We start from the raw sequence: 22,111 nt of genomic DNA, 5'->3' as shown, positions 1-22,111 counted from the left end.
CCTCGGCCTCACACACCCGTGTGTGTGTTTGGACACTTGAGATGTGTTTGTATGCGTAGCTGCGGTCCCGTGTGTTGGTTGGTCACCGTAACGATTACAAAGCTAACATTTATGCAGGGAGGTTCTTCATTATATCGTGTAATCTTCGTATCCACCTCGGACTAAATCAATAGCGGTGTTAATATGATACTGCGGACTCATTACTGCAGGAAGAATTCAATTGATTGGTTAGCAGACACCTTGGATTATAAACTCCGAAGATGGAGGGTATGCTCTCGCTTTCCAACCAGGGGTGCTATGAAGTAACTCGTACGTACTGCACACTTATGATCCCAACCATCATATTGTATTTTGTATTTTGCTCCGAGGTTCGCTCGGAGCGAAACAATCTTGATTGTGTAACGGTTTTGTTTTCCTCTAAAAGTAACTGCACTAAAGGGAGATGAACCCCCCTCTGCAATTAAGTTTGCGCGAGCGAAACATTTAAGTCAAGAAAAGCTTGCCACGATATTAGTCTGGGATACATTAACTGCTAATGTTTGCATGGAGCTGCTGATACGTTGCATCACTTCATGATGTATATTTGTGAGAGGAGCCAAAATGACTTCAGTGCTTGCAGGGATACTTCATGTGAGCTATGATGCCCCTGATACATTTAAAAAGGAGAAGATCATGCCGAGCAAGCTCAACATTCTCATGCCCCTTGCTGCTGTTGAGTGATCCATCACAGTGTCTTGGGGTGGTGAGCGTGTTTGTCAGGTTGTGAAACAAAGTCAAAGTGAAGTTATGGTGGGAGGAGAGCAGGGAGAGGCCGATGGAGGCTTGTACTAATATGCCCTGGAGATGATTTGAGACTGCCTCAAAGTGTAAAAAGCTTCCTGTGTTTTCCTTCAGGACCAGTTTGGCTGAAGACAAAATGGAATCCATCGGAGGATATACCATGAAAGCTGCAGTAGTGCAGTCTATAAGAACTGGCCCAAGGACTAATGCGTCTGTTCTTTCTCCTGCACAGATGTTGTGCTGTTCACATACACGTGTGTGTCAAGTCCTATCAACGTGCAACCGGACTGTCTGTTCTTTCGCTTACATAATGACAAAATTGTTGAATCGCACCTCTTGACTGTCCCATAATATGATATTTCTAGACATAAGCCCCTCCCTCCCAAGAAAAAAAAATCCTAGCACCGCCACTGGATGAACCCATGATTCCTATATCCAAGATTTCAAACAGGGACGTGTCAACTGAGCCAACAGAGTTGCGACAATGACACGGTGAGACTGGAAGAGTCCCAGAAAGGCCTACAAGTGGAAACGTATGGAGAACAGAAATGTCAGAAAAAAATATATCCAAAGGTCTAAGGATTGGGCTGGCAACCACTTAAGTGATACAACTGTGCCTAACCATCTAAGAAAACACACAACGGATCTAGTAGCAGCACTCTCCAAAGGCCCACCCTTTGAAAGACTCAATGGAGTCACCTCACAACTTGCTCCCTTTCCTGTGCACTAGCTGTCTTTTTGCTGCGGAAAAAGAAGTTAAAGAGTAGAAACTCGCCGATTGTGACGGTTGAGATGAAAGGGGAAAAGGAACAGAGGCGACATGCTGTCACTTACGTTCCCCTGAGCCGATGACTTTCCTCTGTAGGTACTGAAAAAGCACATTGATACACTTGCTGTGACTTTTACTCCAGACTTTAATTCCGTCATTCCAGCCAGGGTCAAGACGCTGGTTGATTCACTCCAAAAGGCAGGTGGAAAGTTTTCATTCAAGGAGAAAATCAAATCAACGCAGCAAATACTCGGCATGAAGCCGAAGCATAGACGCTTTAGCCTTGAACTCAATTGATTTCACAGAGAGAAGAAGACTTCTATTTATTTATTTTTTGCACTTCCACCATAGTTTACTGCCTTTCTGTAAAAAACAACAAATAGTTGCTAATTGGAAAAGTTGCATTTCTTTTCATGGACCAAGGAATTTTTTGTTCTCGCTTAACAAAGCGCTTTTTTTTTTTCTTTCTCCCACTGACTGGTCTTGAGATAAAAAGTTTCTCTTGCACTGAAATAATGAGAAAGTGCCACAAGTTCAGCAACACAATGCATTAGCAAAAGGCAACTCTTGATTACTTTTGGACATTGTTTTTTTTTTTCACATTTCTCCCCATGCCATAAAAAAAAAAATCCACTCCAAGCGGCTCATTTCTGTATTATTGGATCAATCTTTGTAATGGCATCACCTAAATGATTAAAAAGCAATCATGTGGACCGTCTATAGACTGCTCATCATTTTTGCATGAACAATTGCGCAACAATTGTGCAAAGCCTAAATGATGCAAGAATTGCTTGAATGTCATAAGAACACAGCGATTGAGGGATTAGTTGCAAATTAAACCTATTCAATTGTTCAGCTTTATAAAAGCCTTCACTAGGAACATCGGCATTTAAGATATAAACTGCCAGAAATGTAGGAAGAATCTTTTACAAAGATAATAGTGCTTAAATCTGATTCAAAGTATTAGGAATAGTGTTTAGGACTAACGGATTAAATGAAAGAAAACAAACATGCACATGAATGATCGCCTCTCATCAGATAAGGCAAAGTGTGTCAGAGATAAAACAGGCACGTGCACTTTAACATTGGGTGCTTGACGTAATGCAAACGGTGTGATTTATAAGTGTCAGAGATCACCCAGGTGTATTTCTCAGCCCAATCCCACCACTCGTGCACCTCTTTCTGCTTTTGTGAAAGGATATATTTTTGCTGCTTTTTATCTCCCAAACGGAATCCAAAGTGATAGGTAGGATTATACGTTGCTCCGGTTGGGGAACGGTGTGATCTGATTAAATGTGAAAGTAACCCTCTTTCTAACCTAAATATGTCTTTTCCTTTTTGGTCTCTAGGTGTGTCTCGCCGATGCTCTTGGCCTCTGAGGAGGAGTGAGCCTAGCCCAGCACCCCCTCCCCATGGGGCGCCCTGTTAGCCAGCATGCACTGCTGCTACTGCAGTGCATGCTGCTGCTCGGAGGCGTGGGCGGGAGGAGAGGGCCGGTGTTGCTCCCCGAGTCACCGTGTCACAAGACAGAGCACCCTATCATCCCCCACTCGGGTAAGAAAGGATCATGTGACTTGAGTCTTATAACAAAAGTTATGTGGGCTATGTGTCCAATGATGTGAATAGGCAACAATCTGTGTGTGTGTGGGGAAGAGAAATAACAATACACGCTTTTTGTTTGACTGAGCAAATTCTAACGCACAAAAATGCATTCGTGAATGTCAGTCACTGCGCCTGGGAAAAATAAGCAACCGCAAAACAATTCAATTTTATTACACAGTATGATTATGTTTGTTAAATTAATCATCATTTCAGCTACAACTATTTTTTTTTATAACTAGAAGAAATATTTTGGACATACGACCACAATAATGTGAGTGTTTTCCCTCTGCAATCTTATTATTCACCACAATATTGTTGTGAATGCTTGTCTCCCAACCGCTAATTGCAAATGTCTGACCTCTTTGGTTAATTTATCCCCTTTTGAATCCCCCCCCCCCCCCCCCCCCTTTCCCTCCATATCTCCGATGACACAGGAGATGTATTTATGCTTCTGTTTATTACTTGCCTATGCAACTTTTGGAATGCATTAAATTTCACTCTCCTTTCCCCTTCATCTTTCATTACTACGAACAACAATACTGGAGCATATCCATTCCAATCAATGCGGCACTGTCTGCAGAGCATGGAGTAGCATTGAGCTGTTTTCGCCTCCGTAAGCTTCCCAGTCAGATGATCACATTGCATTTAGTCCTGGGAGAAATGGACTGGAAGGTTCAGCAACGTGCGCAGACATCTGCATGCACGCAAGGATGCTTCTTTGAGAAGTGGCTGCCCAACACTATACGCTTTCTGCATAAAGGACAGTTAATCAACTTTGCTCAATTATAGTGCTGTGATTATTTGCATGACATTGTAGGCACATCCTCTTCTTTTTATTTGAAAGTTCCAGGGAGAACCTTCTGGCTCAATGCATGCATGTTTTTGGAAAGTGGGAGGAAGTGCTGCCTCGAAAACTATATTCTGTCTTGCAAACAAACACTTTTGGGTTTAGCAACTGTCCATTTATCTCCAGGAAGGTCTCAAGTCCCATTGGGTGACGTTCGAGACCGTGATCACTACGAACGGCATGTCCCGATGACAAAAAGTGGAGCATGTGGGGCTCTTTTAAAAAGTTACCTCCAGATTTAGATGCCACATGGGTCTCTCCCAGGCTTCTTGGAGCTTTTATTTCAAGTCTTACAAGTGTAAGATGTTGAATTGTACGACGTGCGGTTAACGTGGTATTACCAGAAATGTGTCTGAGACCAAGAGATTCGAGGCCTGTCAGATATAGTAGTTGAAGTGTTCGCTCGAGGAAATGTCATTGTATAGTCTGAAGAACATCAATCTGGTATTCTGGGAATTTAGTGGCTTCTGCTCTCCAATAAGACACTATGTACAATTTGCAGTTGGACTAAAACATACATTTTTGGCTCCACTTGAAACTTTATACAAGGTGATTTGGTTTAATTGCATAGTCGGTCCGTTGTTTATTCTTAGATCCGTATTTTTACTGAAACCTCGCGACATTGTCAACGTAAAGCCATCGAGCGTTTTTCTGGGCGGCTATTCCCACCATCGGCTCTCGTCAGAACCTTTAAAAAGAATCACTTCATTTGCCTCCCAACGATTAATCTTTGCCTTTGCTTGCGTCGTGGGCCTGATGATAGCGTTTGCTCAGTTCAAACACATCTCCCGCTTCCAAGTCGCTAAGCATACAAAGCTTTTTCAGACCAAATTACAGCCTCTGGGGAAAAAAAAGCCTCGAGTCATAACAAAATATGCAGACGGGCACGGGTGATGAGAAACTTCTCGTTAAACCTATTATGCAGCTCTTGATGTGACTTGTTGTATGTTGTTTTTTTATTAACGACCGCACTTCCAGGGTGCCAAGGCTATCCGTAGGCTGGCTGTTGAGACTATTAAATATTCCAACGTGGAACACTAAAGCACAAGGTTGATCTCTCTGGTTGTGGTTGTGATGGTGCCAGAACACACTGATTATAGGGATCTATCTGATAGTTTGGGTTCAGTCACTTTTGTGACTCTAGATAAGAAGATTAATACCATGGCTGCCTGTACCCAAGTAAATGCATTGGCACGATTTGGAAATGAGCTGGCATCGATCTGTTCAAAGGTACAAATAAAAAAAAAAGTCTGCTTTATTGTCAATTCCTTCACATGCCAAGACACACAAAGAAATCGAAATTACGTTCCCACTATCCCACGGTGACAAGACATAGTACACGATATACACACAAGTAAACAACACAGAAAAATAAAAACAAGAAGGCACAAACAATGAATAAATAAGAATGATGAATAAATAATAAAAAAAACATAACACAATAAATAAGAGGAGCCAAAATGGAGCAAGTGTGCACACAGCAGACAGTCAGAATATAGCGCAAAAGTACAGGACGCTACGCAGAAAAGTTGTCACCTCAGTATGCATTTCACTCCAATTTTGCATGCTATATTATTTTTCTTGGTGTTTTATTGGCAACGTTTACCCAAAAGAGATAAGAGAAAAAAAACTACACTGCGAGTTACAAGATGTAAATGATTTGTAGCAATAAGGCATATACGCCTCCAGTCAAAATCGATTTTTTATTTTTTTATGACAAAGCGACCTTGGTTTATGAAATTGTGTTCACACGGTACCGTTGTAACTCATGCATACTCCAAAGTGCAACGTGCACTGTAGTAGTAAAATCATACCTACAATCAAGACTTGTATGAAAAAACACTTCATGGCCAATAAAATAAAAACGATAAAATAAAAGCAGGCACAACGGGAACTAAGTGCGTCTCATTGTGTGATGTGGCAACATATGCTTGCACCGTTGTCCGAATGAGCTCATTAAATGGTAACCTCAATGTCACAATTACAGACAGTGTAAGAAAAACCCCAGAAAACTATAAAATTGAAAAACAGAAAGCACGCTGGTCAATCTTTAAACCTACTCTATGCACCGAGAGAAAAGTGGGAAATGTTTCTCTCTCTTGGAGATTGCGGGCTGGATGTGGAAGGGTGTGCCTCACATGGGTCGTAGCCTACTGGTGACCGTGGTTTTGTAAACTTGGCACAACACTTGGCTGACAGAACTGCTACTGTGGTGCAAAGATGAGAAGACTCGTCTCAGGTTTTCCCCCCCTTCTTTATGGTGGTTTTTCAAATAGAGGGTTCTGAAAAGAAAATCCACTGTACGGCTCCATTCATAACATATATAGTGTTTATACAAAAGGTGTGCTCACCCTCAATGTAGCTTCAGCTGAGGTTAAGCTTAAATGCACCATATGGCCTGTCTTTTCATTGTTCAAGGTAAGACTGGAAAAGTAGCCTTATATGTGATATTGAATTGCGGCCCAAAGCCCTTTAAGACCCGCTATATTAATAAAGTCTTTTATTTAACAAGGATTCTTCAGTGTGTGTTTGAAAGGGGTTTAAAGGTTGTAAAGTGTGTTGTAAACAAGGCCATGGTCTCTGAGGAAGAGAGTTTATAGTTATATAGCTCAGACTGAAGTTCAAATTTCATCTTCTCTTCAACTGTGAGCAAAAGCAGGAAAAGCTTGCTATTGTTCTCACATGTCCTACTTGCTGACTTATGTGTCGTGCATACCTATTTTTAACATGTTAATTGTTTTTTTTTAATTAGTTGAGACTTCACAAGGCAAGGGAAATAAATAAATATTTTTTTTAATGTATGTTAGTCACTTATTTTCTTACATTGAGTTTGAATATTTCATCATACATTACTCTATGCCTCAGGCCCGAAACGTAGCCGCGGAAATAGGAGTGTCGGGATTTTTCCTTGTAAGATTTGCTTGTTTTTCTTGTTCGAAATAATCGGAAGGAACCTCAGTAAGCTCAAGGTCTTCAACGCCCTTTACTTTTCGATTTTTATGCGAGCGAGCAGGTGTTTATTTTTTCAACTTCACGTCTGAACGGTTTCCTCCGGTGGACTTGACTGAATAGTTGCAATTCTTCTCCCGCCCATTACCACAGAGCTGTACTTAGAGTGAATTGACTCTTCGTTTCTGTGCGAGCCTGCTGCCGCACTCTATTTGAACCACTCCCAGTAAAAAAAAAACCCAAAAAAAAACATCCACGCTTCAAAATTGGTTCCACATGCTACCATTGTTGTCACCCTGGCTGCACCAGGCTGTAATGTTGAGCTCTGCCAGATTGGCGTGGCCTCTGATGCCGAGTGCAAATATTTATCCTTCCTGCTTTTTTGTCAGCCGCTTCGCGTCGGAGTCGAGGAATAACAAATGGGATGTGAGCGATGGGGTGTTCTATTTTGAGGAGGAGGAAGACATAGGTTAAGGGGGATATAACGGAAACCCGTGCGAGGGGGAACGAGGGATATGCATGTATGTACTTTGGGCTCATGTTGGCGCTGTTTTTCAAATCCTCACCCCCAGTGATGGTGTGTCTGATCCCGTCTGTGATGGTACCATCATCTCATTTGCATCTATCTCACATCTACCCATGTAACAAACTAAGAAATCTAGGAACGTTATTTTTTAACGCTATTTATTAGCTGGGGGCTCGTCTCCTCGCTCCCTTTGCTACCGAGTTAACGATAAGGTTGATTTGTTTGGCTCTGTGCGGGATCATAAAAATCTCCCCAGGGTGGCCTTATAAAAGAGCTATTTCAACCCTGAGCAAGGCACATAAATATCATAATAGCACAAATTTCCATGACTGTTGTAAAACCAAACTGGGATCGGGTGACTGGATGAGACCATCGACATCAATTAATGTTTATGGTCCTTGGCCTTATCACAAAAGGCTATAAATCCCGAGTGTTGTTCAATTAGGACCTTTTGCCCCTGTTGCATACTTCAGCAAATTCATTTTTTTTCACACACACGGACAAACACACACACTCCCGCGGGAAGTGGTGGAGATTTACGAGGTTGGGTTCGCCAAGCCTGTCGTCCCTCAGGTGGTGTCACAGAAACATTTGTATGCCAAGGAGATAGGTCAAAATAAAAAGTCAGGTTTAAGGATTGGTGCTTCTCCATCCAGATAAAAGTAAATGGCGGATGTTCGGGTAAATTAAATGTTTCGGTGAAATTGACTGTGGAAATGTATCACGACAAGTGAAGTCCATAGTGTGTGTTTTTGGAAGAAAGCAAGGGAAAGTACGAGATGGAGTTTAGTCCCAGTACATGAGCTACGACGCGCAGGTGTTGTTTGGGCCGCTCTCGTTGTCTTTGTTTGGAATCGCTCGCAACTCCAGCATTTGTCACAGGAAGGCATTTTTGTTGCTGCTGGCTTTTGGTGCTATCAAGGGAACGCATGCTTTTATTCAAAATCTTGACAGGTGCGCCCGAAGAAGCCGACAACGCATTTCCCAGTATCTGTCATTTTGCTGTGTTTTAACCTTGACGGGGGGAAAAAAAAGTCCGTCTGTATGAATTTAGATTTCTGGGAATCCAAACTTGCTCGATTTCTGGCACATAGACCAAGAGCAACTTCAGATGCACTTACTCCCACCTAAGAGGATAATTGTTGTTGAAGACTACACTTACAGAAAAGAACATATTATTTTGCCGACAGTGTTTAGAGTTTGATGGGCTTGCCACTTAGATGGTATCATCCAAGTGGTACCCTTGGCATTGAACTTTGACAGCTTGTACTGTGGAAAAGAAAGAATTATATACCTTTTTTTTTTCTTTGAGACTGCGAGCAAAGGTTGCAAAGACTTAAATGACAAGAATTATGTATGATATTTAAAAGGCCATTTAACTATTAATGTCAGGCCTAATTGCAAAACTGACCCAAAATGGAGCAACTGATTATTTCCCGTCTTGATATTTGCGTCAAATTTCACATTGTTCAACTCGACTGCTGCGACATAAATATGATCGATTTTTGTTACAGCCCTAATACAATTGCGGCATGATGAGTTACGATGCACATGGATTGAACGTGAGATGAATGAAGGATTGAGTATTCTGTTAATCCTATCAAATACCCAGACAGCAGACAGGCTCTCCTCGTGGCAAGCAAACTCCCTGGACCCGTGATTCGATTGGGGAAAGGTTAATGGCTCGGGTGCAAGGACGCCAGGTTGATGTCATTTGCCTGTCTGCGGTGATGTCTGTGTGTTTAAACATGCGGCTCACCATTTGTAAAACTGGTGCAAAAAAAAAATGCATTATTTGCAATCAACTATAAAAGTAGTGTTTCATAATGCTAGCTCTTATACAAGGTTAGCTTGAAATATTGGGCCAATTATGGGTGGGGGGGCGACTTATATTCAGGAGCGACTTATATACATATATATGTTTTTTTTCACTTTCTTGGACATTTTATGGCTGGTGCGACTTATACTCCGGTGCGACTTATAGTCCGAAAATTACGGTCAGTTTTTTTTTTTTTTTACTGGTCCGAAATAACAACCTACTATCATTTCTTATTTTGCTACGGAGAATGATTGTCTTGGATGGAGACTATTTAGTCCATTCCTGGTCCAATTCCAATTGTGTGCACTTGAATAAACAGTGTATCAGTTGTCTGTGTGCATATGGCATCTTTCAAGTCTTCTTGTTCATTGTAATGCAAAATAAATGTGCCACTGCTGTTGTAAACACTTGGAATTGCAAAACAACATCTGTGAACATAAAAGAAGATGAAATTGTAAATCAAGGGTGACCCTTCGACTTGTTCTTTTGTTTTGTGTGCGTCTAGAGAAAAGTTACAATAAGACGGCTAATACATCTGTGTCTCGCCATCTTAACTCTGATTGGTTAACTAGCGTCCTTTGTTGCCATTGGCAGGGATGGAGCCGTGGATTTTCCGGTTCAAAGCAGAGGACACGGTGGATTATTCCCAGTTGACCTTTGATCCCAGCCAGAACGAACTGATTGTGGGTGCCAGGTAACTCAGACTTTTTTTTTCCTTTAGTGTCTTTTCTGCAATGTTTCACTTCTCCTTGTCATTGTGTTGTACTTTATTGCGCTTCACTGGCGCATTGCACGACACCGGCTTTTCTTCAAAAGGCCAAGAAAAATGACTTTTGCTGGATCCTTTTCCTCAAAGGTCTTTTGAGGGCATAATAAAAAGAAAAACAAAAGTTGTAATGTTAGGAAACTAAAGGTGCACAGCCTAATCATCAAGAAATATCACTAAAGACGTTATTCCTGAGGAATTTATATAACGTAAACCTAATACCTAATTTAAGATTCCCCATCTAGGCACTTTCTATTTTAGCTAAGATTGAGCTAATCCTGCGAGTGTGTGGGAGTAGGGCCACTCAGAAAAGTGATTCAATTCAGTCTTCGATCATCGCCAACTTCGACGTCTGCTGAGAGTCTAACTGTGAAGGTGTTGTGGTTGGGTGCATAGATGGAGGCAAGCTGCGTTAGACGTGGGTGATAATGGCGGGGACGAGGGATCGATGCAAATATCAATACGGTAAAAATCAGAGGCTGCACCGAGACATGCTTGATAGCTTCTCCTCAGGAAGATTGATAGATTTCGGTTTGTGTATAACGATGTGTGTGCGTGCACGGAGGGAGTGTGACGCCGCAGTGCATGCCAAAAAGTTCCAAGTGTGATATGAATGTTGACTTGGAATTCATTTATTGACACTTTGAAATGGAATTTAAACCAATTCCTCCTGGATGATGATTTGTAGGACATGTAGAATACAGACCATTTTAAAAAGCGGCATAGAGAAAATGAAAGTAGTTCTCAAGGGTCTCCTGCTGGCTATGCAGCCATCTTGATACATTGTGGGTCAATAAAAAAATGATTTCTTGCCAGAGCGATCGCTCCTGCAAAGCGATGATTGTCAATGAAATCATTTTGCCGTTTGCCGAAGCAAAAGGCTTTAGGCAAGGTGGCGCGGGAGATCCACGACAAAGTTTCAGAGAATATTTTTCCTTTTCATACATTCACACCACCGATGAAATAAAAGATTTGCAGTCACAAACTCTTCTCATCGTTTTTATTGTGTCGGGAGACGAGAGAAATGTTAGAAGGCAACCACCTCAATTTGTGTCTGGAAATAGGTTGTCTCCATTCAACTTGCTAAACGACTTTTCCAATCGAGGTTGAAATCTTCTGTTGCTGCAGTTGTTTGAGCGACTGAAATCAATGAAAGCAAAGGCGCATTTGAAACTCCAAGTCAAGCTGCCTTTTTAAATATGTTGACACGCTCAAAATAGTTTGCTTCTGAACTTCCTGAACTAGAAATCCCCCGTGGAATACTCCTCCATTTATATCTGGAATACCATACCTCACGTCATCCTCTTTTCCTTTTAGAAATCATCTCTTCAGGCTCAATCTCGAGGACCTAACACTGATCCAGGTGAGTGCAAATATTCCTCCGCCGTCTTACCTTCTAGCCCCGCCCCCTGGCTCCCAAGCAACACTTCTCATGCAGGATGAAGTAAGCTGAAACCACCCACAATTTAAAGCTGTCACGGTAAAAAAACAGCTTTGCATCTCACACGTCACAATGTCTGCACATCCTCTGGAGTGACAGCTTGTTTGCTTGTAAGCCTCTCACAAGGAAGGAAAAGAGTTGCTCGATTTTTTTTTTCTTTTTAAAGCACAAGTTGCTAAAATACAGTCGGACTAGGAATACGGGTGCCATGCAAATAGATGTTCTCAAAATATACAGACACATCACTTGTTATTTTATGGATCCACTGCAGTAATTGTATCGACAACCCTCAAAAGATTTGAACTCCATCCTCAGAACTGAACATGCAGTTCATAACATAATGTTGTTTAATATTAGTTTGAAATATTGCCCTTCAGTAGAAGAGTAGAAATGAGAAAATGCAGCGACTCTGAAAATAATCCACGTAGGTGTTGTGGTTTAATCCCTGTTCTTTGAGTTTGGAAGATGACACCAAACCGTATTTCAAAAACTAATTTCAACTGAACTTCGTTGAGAAATGTCGCACAGGCCAGGGAAGAATTATTTTCCCGAGAGGACAAATTTCCCTTTGTTCTTAATATACAAATCGTAATGGAAAATTGTATGAAGGAGCACTTTGATGCTGATCCAACTACAGCAAGTGTGTTCCACTGGCGGAGCTAGGATTTTTCTCCTGGGGGGGGGGGGGGGGGGGGGTTGGGGCAAGGATATCTCAAAATGTTTGTACAACCCCAAATAATTTTTCAAAGATGGGGGGGGTCGGAAAATACCCAAACATATTTCAGAAGGGTGTCAGTGTCCCCGCGGCCCTGCCTCTAGCTCCGCCCCTGCTTACTCCCCCTCCCAACTACAATTACTACTTCCTACATCTATCTCTTGGGGCATAATATAAACGTGAGGGGGCTGTAAAACAGTGTCAAGCCCCCAAGCAGTCAAAGTGTTGGTGCTTTGCTTAAGGCTACCTTGAGAACTAATATTTTTTCAACAGCCAGTATTCTAAGTCTTTTTGTGGCAATGTAACTTTTTCATGCCTAATTGAGCCTTGCATGTTCTCCTGCCCCCTGCAGAGCTAAACCTTTGAGGCTCCGCACTCTTCACATACAAACATTGATACATCCGAGGTTTGTTTGTTGTCGGTAGCAGCGAGAGTTCTTTGATGGGGAGACAGCCGCTGATGTTTGCCATTTAAAATCCCACAAGAACCAGTGGAGAGATTGAGGGGGAAAAAAAAGAAGAAGAAAAAAAAAAGAAGGCAACAGGGGATTGAGAATGGCTGAATAGAACAAAGAGGGACGAGTGGCAGCCATGTAAACACAAAGCTGCCTGGAAAGCAAAATGAGAAAAATGATGAAATGACATAGGAGGCAAGGCCAATTCTGGTGGAAAGGAGGGTGGTGTGAGACGCAAGAAAAAGCTCAGGCAGTCTCGATTGGATGCTCACGCATGCTTTGTGAAGCTCAACCTCCCTTCTTTAATCCGAGATTCAATGGGGGAGATTTCCACCGATCCTATCAATTAATCCCTCATTTCCAGACCACAAGACGTTCACTAAAAGTTAAGACGCCGTCAAACGTTTGTCTATGCTGGTCACACTCTGTGATGCAAGTGAATAAAATAAAATAAAAAAAAGCAGCTAACCCTGCTTTGCATTTGACTGGAGACGATTTTTCCATGTCAGGCAGAAGGCTGAGTGCAAGTGTGGAATTTTAAAGAGCAAAGATGCTCTTTTACCGTTGACACCTTGGGAAGTATTTTCTTTCCTTTTGTGTCTTCTAAAAAAATAATACTGTGCATGCATTGGGATTTGATTACCTCACTGGTTATACATTCATATAATATACATTTGTTTTGATGTTAGCGACTGCAATATTGTTTTTCTCACATTTCAAGAGGTGTTTGTGATCCTATGCACTTTTAAAAAAAAAAAAAAAAAGAAGGATGTGGGCTTGAATAGTAAACGCATGAAATTTTTCTTGCAGCTTTGAAACCTTTTGTAACTTTATGACAAAATCTATCATATGTGTATGTTGAGTCCTTTTTCAAACTGGAATGACTTCATGGAGGATTTAAGGGATACACTTCTCTGCCTGTTACACATATCAGCGCCAGACTCAAGAGATCCACTGAAACCAGAAACCATAATTTAAGTGTCAGCTACACTCGGTGGTCAGAAAATAGAGGGAAAGAAACACAAGATCGGGGACAGATACAGAATTCTAAACTGTAATATAGTCACCACACATCACTGTCTATTCAAAACGAAAAAAAAAAAAAATGTTAGACCTTGCTCTGGGAGTTCATCTTCCCTTTTCCTTTCATGGTTGGAGTTGACATATGCTTCTTTAGATGTTTTTATTCCCACAGCCTGTAGTGGCTTTTGTCTTCCTGTCAACCTCCACCCTCGTCCTCGCTTATCAGCGGAAAAACTGTCAAGAGCAAACAGCTTGTACTTTCTCCTTGCCCTACTTTATAACACCTTCAGGCCACGATAAAAGAATCGAACCAATTTAAGAGTTTTACGAATTCCACTCATTGGTCACAAAATTTAGTTGTCTTTTGCTCAAAGTCAGCAGGGGACATGCATTGGCTCATCGACCATACTAGACAAGAACTATCGAAAACGATCGGACCGGGATGGTACATTTGACTTCCCACACCCTTGCCAGGCAATTCATCACATCTCTTTTAACAATCAGTTCCTTTCAAAGGAAAATTGCTCAAGCAGGACATTTGCCTGAAGTGAACCTTCAGGCAGCCGTGGTACGTATTTAGATAATGCGCGGTGACATCCGTGTTAACATCTGGGACAGTGATAATGGCTTCCAACACAAAGGGGGGGTTGGGTCACTGACTTTGCCGTACTGCATTGTCTCTATATCACATCAATGTAGTAATTGAGGTAGGCAACACTACAGCAGTAATTCGATACTGCAAATTACACAGCGTAGAGTTTTCCGGCAATCTTCCACTTACGTGCCACCCGCTTCCCCATTTTTGGAGCTGATCCTGTATGTTGTGAATGAAAGCAGCCCATTTTGGTCACAATTGCACCCTTGGTTTAATAACACACTTTACACCTTTTTTAATGATAGCCCTGAAAGCCATAACTGAAGGGGGCTGAAAGAATGGAGCTGAGCTTTTTGAAAAATGAAAATAAAGTCCTCAAGCTTCATATTTAATTCTTTATCCAATTGAGAAATTTTGGGCCGTTTGCTGCTACTAAAAGCATGCAACATGGGCTTTTGGGAACGTTTTAAAGAAGATTGCCAGCTTGGCGCTGTCACAGATTTGACATTAGTGAGGTCTGACATTAAAAAAAAAAAAATCTACTCTGGACAGACAATTGCCAAACTAGTTTGAGTGGCACTTCAGACCTTATGTGATGTCAGTCAACCATTTTTTTTTTCCATAAATGAGATCACTCGAGCATCAAAAAAATGTCTGGAATATTAGTTATTCACTGAATCCAACCCAAATTCGCTGTCCAGCTTTCACTCACAGTGCAGCCAGACAAGCGGCAGCATGAGTTTTCTTTGCTCATAATAATGTCCTTTTTACAATTCAGCTCCTCACTCCTTGGCTAACTATTTCACTCAGCCCACAGTCTTACCCTCTATTCATCTCCCCCGTCCGTCTCAATGAGTATCTGCACGTCACTCACGGCTTGTTTGCAATCACAACTTAGTATAAGGTCAGACGAGATGCTCCTACGTGTTGATGAATCACGTCGAAAAACTGCGTAGTAGCGGCGCTTGAGCGACGCAAATATGTTTTTATTATCACGCTCTGCCGTGAGTTCACACCTCTCCCGATGTGCAGGGAAATCCCTGCTACTTCTGAATGTTCCATTTTGATGACTAAATCAATAATAATACATTTGCAGCGTGATTAAAAAGCTTTTTGTTTAGCTGCATTGAAATAATCTCAAGTGTTGTCGTCCTTTGATAAGGCCATTTTAATTATATAATAACAAAAGACGAAAGAAATTGCAGTATAATGATGATGCTTTGCTCTGAAAGCCCGAAATCTTATTCCGCTGGGACTTGGCTGAGCTGCTACTGTATGTGGTTCACAGATAGGATATCCAGTTTACGACTGGAATTTAAATTGACTAGGTCACAGTAAGAAAAGCTAGCTGACATTAATATGCAATGGGGTCTTTAAATAGAACCAGATTCTCTCACTTTTCAACTCCATTTAAGCTTTTTCCTCATGCTGACAATATGTATATGCAATTATTCATATGTGCATGGTTTGAAAATGGATGCATTTATAAAGATAGGAAGAGCGGTTCGAAAAGAAAAAATCAATTACTACACAATCACATACTTGGGTTCATCAATCATTTTGGGCTAGATGTTAATTTCTGCAGAGACACTATTGAGGATTTCTACCACTTGTCCACTTTGGATCTCTCAGTGCCAGCCAAGTTTTCTACTGACAAGTTTCCATCTATCACATGCAGTGGCGATGCCATCCTGAGGCAAACCCTTTTTTTCATGAATTAAGAAGTCGTATCAACGACTGCCGTTGTCGGCCTCGCATGTAAATCACCTTGACGTCCTCCTCCAATTGTGTTCTGCTTTGGAATCTTTTTTTATCTTTTATTGACCCCTGCTCACACATCAATGACATTGGCATTCTGCTCTACGCACTCTAGCTTCCACTTTAATTGGATTTTGTGTCTGTATCTAACGTATGTGTGTGTTCACGCGTGGGGCTGAGGGTGATGAGAGCATAATGACAAATTCATTCACCACTGGCCTCTGCTTTAAGTCACCCCGCCCACCAATCTGCTGATGCGGGTAGCGAAACACTGACATGATTTTCCCCATCATATTTTTCTGATTTTTTTTTTCTTTTCTTTCTTTCTGCAGGAAGCTGAGTGGCACTGTGATGAATTTACGAAGGGAGCTTGCTTCAGCCGAGGAAAGTCTGAGGTATGACGTGCGCGCATTTGAAGCATCACAAAGACAGCAGTTTATAAATGGAAAATATTTATATGATATATTTAAAAATATAAATGATCACTTATGTCATTATAGAGTTTCAGAACTTCTGGAGAGGGAACAAAATGTGTTTTCAGGTCTGATTTGTGTTTTCAAAACAACTGCTTTTGTTTTAATGACTTAAAAAAATGGTTTCAACTATGCTGGTATCAAACACAAATATACACTAACACAGATAAAAACACAACCTCATCCACTTGTAGAGGTAGTTCGAAGGTCACCCAATGTCAGGGATGGTGCAGTGCAAGCTAAGCGCAATAACAAACATTGTTAAATACTACTGAGCGTGTCAAACATTATTATTATTAAGAAATCATTGTTCAACATCATTTGTAAAAACCGTTTCACACTAAAAAAATATATCAACAATTGCCATATCTCAGTCCTAACTTGCATTGCACAACTATTTTGATTTTTATTCAGATTGTTTTCTTTTCTATTTCCTTCACTTCTCTTTGGTTATGACGAAAGATGGTGGAAAGCAAAGGGTCTGGAAAAGCTAGCGGTGGCTTTCATTCCAGATCTCCTCCTTCAGGTGTGTCCTTTACAGAGATTGGCGGTAACGGCGGGAAAGGATTTAGTATATCGTCCTGCTCTGTAGGTTTTTTAGTGGAGCAGTTTGTCCATCGGAGTAATTGCTCAAAAGTATCGTGTGTGCGGTATTGGTCTCTATTAGGCGGCGTTGCGTCGTCTTTGGTCTTCCTCCTAACGTACTTGCAGTATTTCTCCGGGATCCCGCAAGCCTTGAGTTCGTTTAATCTCTCCTCCTTACATTCCTCCAGCCACTGACTCTTCTGCTGAATCTTCTCCTTCATGTTGCCAAACTCATCGAGTCGATCCCTGCGCCGAGTTAACGCCGTCTGCTCGCGTTCCCTCACCTGCTCCTTGATCCTTTCCAAATGCACGTAAGCGTCCCTTATTCGCTTTTTCTCCCGTTCCTCATCCCTGCGTATGGCCTCCTGCGTACACTTGGCCACCCGGTCAAAGTCGGCCTTCTCTTTGGAAATCTCCACGGCCTCGCAGCGCTTTTTCCAAACCAGCTGCTTGTCGCGCTCGGCCTGGATTTTACTGTTCATAACCAACCTGTCGAGCCGTTTGATTTGACTGTACTTTTCGATATCGGCTTTTTCCCTCATTTCCTGATAGCGGTCGTAGGCAAGCCTTCTGGACAGCAACTCGTTCTCTGCCTCATGCTTGATGGCGAGAAGGTCCTTTTCGATGATCTGACGCTTCCTTTGCTCGCCAGCCTTTATGTCCTCTTTCTTTTTCATCGCCGCCTTTCTTAACGCTGCCAACTCCTTGTCAAGGATACTTGGGCCTTTGGCTTTCGCGAGAATCCGCTCATGCTCGGCCTGCGAAAGGCTGATTGTCTGCACGTAGAGCTCATCGCGTGGAACTCGGACATTGTATATAAAGCCTTGGTTGCAGATAACGATAGTCTTTTTTGGCTGCATTCGTATCAAAGGAACCCTCTGGTTGGACTCAACTCCATATTTAGCTTCATCAGGTTGAGCCAGCGGGTCCTTCATGCAGTAGCGACCCTGCCTGGCCAAAGATGAAGCCGCCACACTCATGATTCCTCGTTATTTGGTCCCGATGTAAAAAAAAAAAAAAAAGAAGAAAAAATATTCATGTAAAAACTCAGATATTGTCGCATCTGTTCTTACAAATACGATGTCAAGACAAAGACCCACATGTAAAAATTTACTACTTTAAAATAGAGGGGGTTGATGACATCACAAATTGAGAACAATCGCAACATCACTATGAAGTCACAGTTGGCTTTGTCACTGAGAGACCATAACATGACATCACAAGATCTGTTGGTCTTGCTGATCAATTCCAAAAAGATACATATCACATATGTACTCATTTTATTTGGTGATCTGGTGCCAACCGATTTCAACGATGCATCGAGAGATACGCAATTCCAGACGGGAGCACTTTTTCCTCGATATTATACCTGAAAAGTTCTCTTCAAACTGGCCGGCAACTCCTTACTGGACAACATTTCTCAGCGGCTTTGGTTGATGATAGCAACTCAGCGGAACCAAATATCCCAGAAAATGGATTTCCCATGGTAAGAAAATAAGCACTTTGTCACAATTATTCTTCCCTAAAGATTTTCTTTTGATCCAACACTCCTTAAACGAGTGAGGCGGGTTAAATGACCTTTGGCTAAAACCAAACTATGGCAGGGTTTTTACTGCCTGGACCCAGATTTGACACCGCTTTGGGAGAAGAAGTGTAGAGGATAGAAAAGAGACACTGCCAAGTGTTTTAGTTTGTTTTAGTACCACAGATAAGGTTAGGCACTTTGACAACAAAAAAGCCAGGTGATTGCATACAAATGCCATGTTTACTGCATCCAAACATGGAGCATTCATATCGACCTAGCACCAGCATAAAAAACAAGCGCGGAAGGGGTTCTTGGTTCATTTCATTGACCTAGCCTATTGTGGTGAACATTTGCAGTCAATAATTGTTTTTGTCATTTCTAATGACGCTAAGATCGACACCAAAGATTTAAGATTCGTTCAACAGTTTCCTGCCGATAATAGTCAGGTGAAACAAAATGTCATCAGAATACTTGACTCGGTTCTTTGGTCTTGTCACGAAAGACTGTTGTTAGAGTCTGATCAAACTGCCATTATGATAGCCATTGTTTACAAACTTCTAGTCATCCGTCAATGTCGGAACCACGTTTGGCAGTATATCCGTTTGACTCCATGTTGGTCAAAGATCATTGTGCATGGTACTGGAATTGTTTGGATTTTGCTCCAGCTTCTGCCGACTTCTTCTCAACATACTTGTAATATTTGTCCGGCATCCCAGAAGCTTTGAGATCGCTCAGCCTCTCCTGCTTGAGCTCATCGATGCATTTATTTTTGAGCTTAACATCGTCGGTCTCGTGTTTGGCCATGTTTATCCTCTCCCGACGTACGGTGGTGGCAGCGACCTCTTTTTCCCTTATCTGTTCTTTTAGTACCTCTAAATGGAGGAGCTGCTTCTCCTTCCGCTTCTTCTCCCTCTCCTCCACCTTGTTGAGGGAGTCCTGATGATACTTGAGCATCCGCTCAAACTCGGCCTTCTCTTTGGCAAGCTCGACTGCCTCGCAGTGTTTTTTCCACTCAAATTGGGTGTCCAGATCAGACTGGATCTTACAACGCTGAATACGGGTGTCCAGTTTTTGAATCTCACTGTCCTTCTCCATTTGGGCTTTACACCGCATGTGCTGATAACGTTCAAAGCGCTGCTTCTGAGATTGTAAGTCACTTTCTGCCTCCAGAGCAGAGCGACGGTCCTTCTCAATCATCTGCCGTTTCCTTTCTTCTGCAGCTTTAATGTCATAGATTTTCTTTTGGGAAACCTTTTCCTCCGCCTGTAAAGTCTTCTCCTTGGTTCTAGCGAGGATTCGGTCGTACTCAGAAGCCGAAAGACTTAATTGTTTTGCAGGTACTTCCTCACGTGGAACTCGGAGAGTACGAAGGTCTCCTCTGTGACAAATCAGAATTTGCTTTTGCGGCTCGTTTTGACGGGGAGGAATCGAAGGTTTCTTATCTGATTTGGAAGTTTTCTTTTTGTTGCTCATCCCAAATAGACTTCCATCCAGTACCAGCTTTTTCTCCTTGATATCGAGGAGCTGGAACCCACGCGCACAAACCTGAGCGTGACATGGGTCGCAGATGGACGGTGCAAAAAACACTGAATGCGCTCAGTCATATTGGAAGATGAACCCAACCATCTGTCACCTTTTTGATATTTTTCAGAATGTAACGAGAACACAAGTTGAAGTAGCATCAAAGTAAATGCTTGACCGTTCTTTTAACTGTCAGTGACATCATAGAGTTGTCATTGTGACATCATGTGTTGGCTCTGATCAATTTCCAGACACTTTTGCATCAGCAAGGACATCTTTTTTGCGTACCAAACAGCAAACGAGAACAAAATGACACAAAAAGTTCAACAAAGCATGCTCGTGCGTGTCAACCTATAGTTAACTTGACACGGTTTCCATCTTTCACAGTCAGGCAGAGGCTATCCATCCGGCAAGGGATCGTTTCCTTGAATTACAGTCCAATCCTACCGCAGTCCTTGAGAATCAAATTGTTTTCCTCACCTCCCCTGTGAGCAAAGACTCATGTGGTTTACACTAAGAATAGCAATAAAGGGCTTCCTTCTCCTGCTACTGACAAGCATTTTGTGGCTTATCTGGCAGAATAAACCACCGGTAAGCTATTGTTAAGACATAGCGCCTATGCTTTGAGTAAATTTCAAAGCGATTGTTTTTTCTCCTCTTTCTCTAATGCCCTTATCTGTTCTTCTATTAATATTTGATTCACTTTGACTCTAAGAATTGAGGTGACACGGCTTGATTGCTTTGTCTTTTAAAACAAAACAGCCTGGGTATTACAAATACAGTCACGGAACATTAGTGGAGGCGTTTTGGTAAACAAGACTGGAAAATATGAACGACGCCATGATTTAGTGTAGGACTGAGATGTTAGAAAGACTTAGAATTACATAAGCATAATATACATAGTGGAATGCTTTTAAATTAGCACAGCTATAGCCATAAAAGTGCAGCAGCACAGTAATAGAAGTGCAAAGTAGCAACTTCTCATCAAACATTCATTTACTGTACTTAGCGCATGTAAATGAGATATTTTCAGAGTCAACTTCCATCTTGACCTGAAGGATCTGATATCATTGGTGTGGCTATTTTCCCATAAGCATTGTCTCAGGCACGAGTAGCTTTTACAAGGTTTTCGATTGCTACATCGGCTCCCTCGACAATTCAAACCTTGCCAGAATTTACGTATCTGGGGGGCGAAAAAACAATCGCTGCACTCTTGACACGTGAACCGGTCACTGTTGTTCCATTTGTCGTGGGCTTGTTGATCGCAAGTAAAACTTTGCTGAAAGCCTGACGGCAAAGTTCACACCGGCAATCAATCATTTGATAAGTCAATCACACTGTCACCTTATTTCTCGCGAGGCTCTCGCTAAGTGCTTTGCTGCAGGCCTACGCCAAAGTCTGAATGGAAAGAGAGAGTCGAGAACAGAGTGGCAGTGTGTACTTAACCGTAGTGGAGAGCAAAGTGAATTGATTCGTGTAGGGAGGCAAAAAGCTGAGAAGAAACACGATTGAGTGAAGTATATCAAGCTACACTCAAGACAATTTTCGAAACTCTTGCCTTTACTGTGTTTTGTCGTTTTGCTACCTGATCCAGATGTGCTCATGTCCACTCGAGCGGCATTAGACTTGATCATATGATCGCAAGCCTCGACCATGTTCGAGAGTGGCCCTCCCGTGGTTTCAGGTGTTTCATTTAGTCTGCTCGTCAATAGGTAGACACCGGATCGGCTTCCAGCTGCTAACTAACCATCATCGGTTTTTGCTGTGTTTCCCCAGGAGGAGTGCCAGAACTACATCAGGGTGCTGCTTGTCAATGGAAACAGGCTGTTTACCTGCGGGACCAATGCTTTCACTCCTATCTGCACCAACCGAACGGTATGAAATGATTTCACTTGGATCCTGAGATTATGACCCAAACAGCAAAAGTACAGAGCAGCATTTTAAATGCGGCGCTATCTATCAA

At 42.0% G+C, this 22,111-nt stretch overlaps 2 protein-coding genes across 2 annotated transcripts in view; one reads left to right on the top strand and one right to left on the bottom strand.

Annotated features, from left to right (window-relative positions):
* Positions 1–22,111, top strand: part of sema5a (sema domain, seven thrombospondin repeats (type 1 and type 1-like), transmembrane domain (TM) and short cytoplasmic domain, (semaphorin) 5A) — a 76,211-nt gene that overhangs the window by 25,405 nt on the left and 28,695 nt on the right. The window contains exons 2-6 of the mRNA XM_061265994.1: positions 2,899–3,103; positions 9,887–9,986; positions 11,376–11,421; positions 16,377–16,439; positions 21,925–22,023. Of these exons, the coding sequence (XP_061121978.1) occupies positions 2,962–3,103; positions 9,887–9,986; positions 11,376–11,421; positions 16,377–16,439; positions 21,925–22,023 (450 nt within the window). The 5' untranslated portion in view covers positions 2,899–2,961. The remainder of the gene's footprint in view (positions 1–2,898; positions 3,104–9,886; positions 9,987–11,375; positions 11,422–16,376; positions 16,440–21,924; positions 22,024–22,111) is intronic.
* Positions 19,252–20,100, bottom strand: LOC133143989 (caldesmon-like). The gene has a single exon (XM_061266326.1). The coding sequence runs from the start codon at positions 20,098–20,100 to the stop codon at positions 19,252–19,254; it is 849 nt and encodes a 282-aa protein (XP_061122310.1).

This window comes from Syngnathus typhle, linkage group LG19 (genome assembly GCF_033458585.1).
Source record: "Syngnathus typhle isolate RoL2023-S1 ecotype Sweden linkage group LG19, RoL_Styp_1.0, whole genome shotgun sequence".
NCBI lineage: Eukaryota > Metazoa > Chordata > Actinopteri > Syngnathiformes > Syngnathidae > Syngnathus > Syngnathus typhle.
The sequence above is the reverse complement of the archived record's forward strand: the minus strand, read 5'-3'. Positions and strand labels throughout refer to the sequence as shown.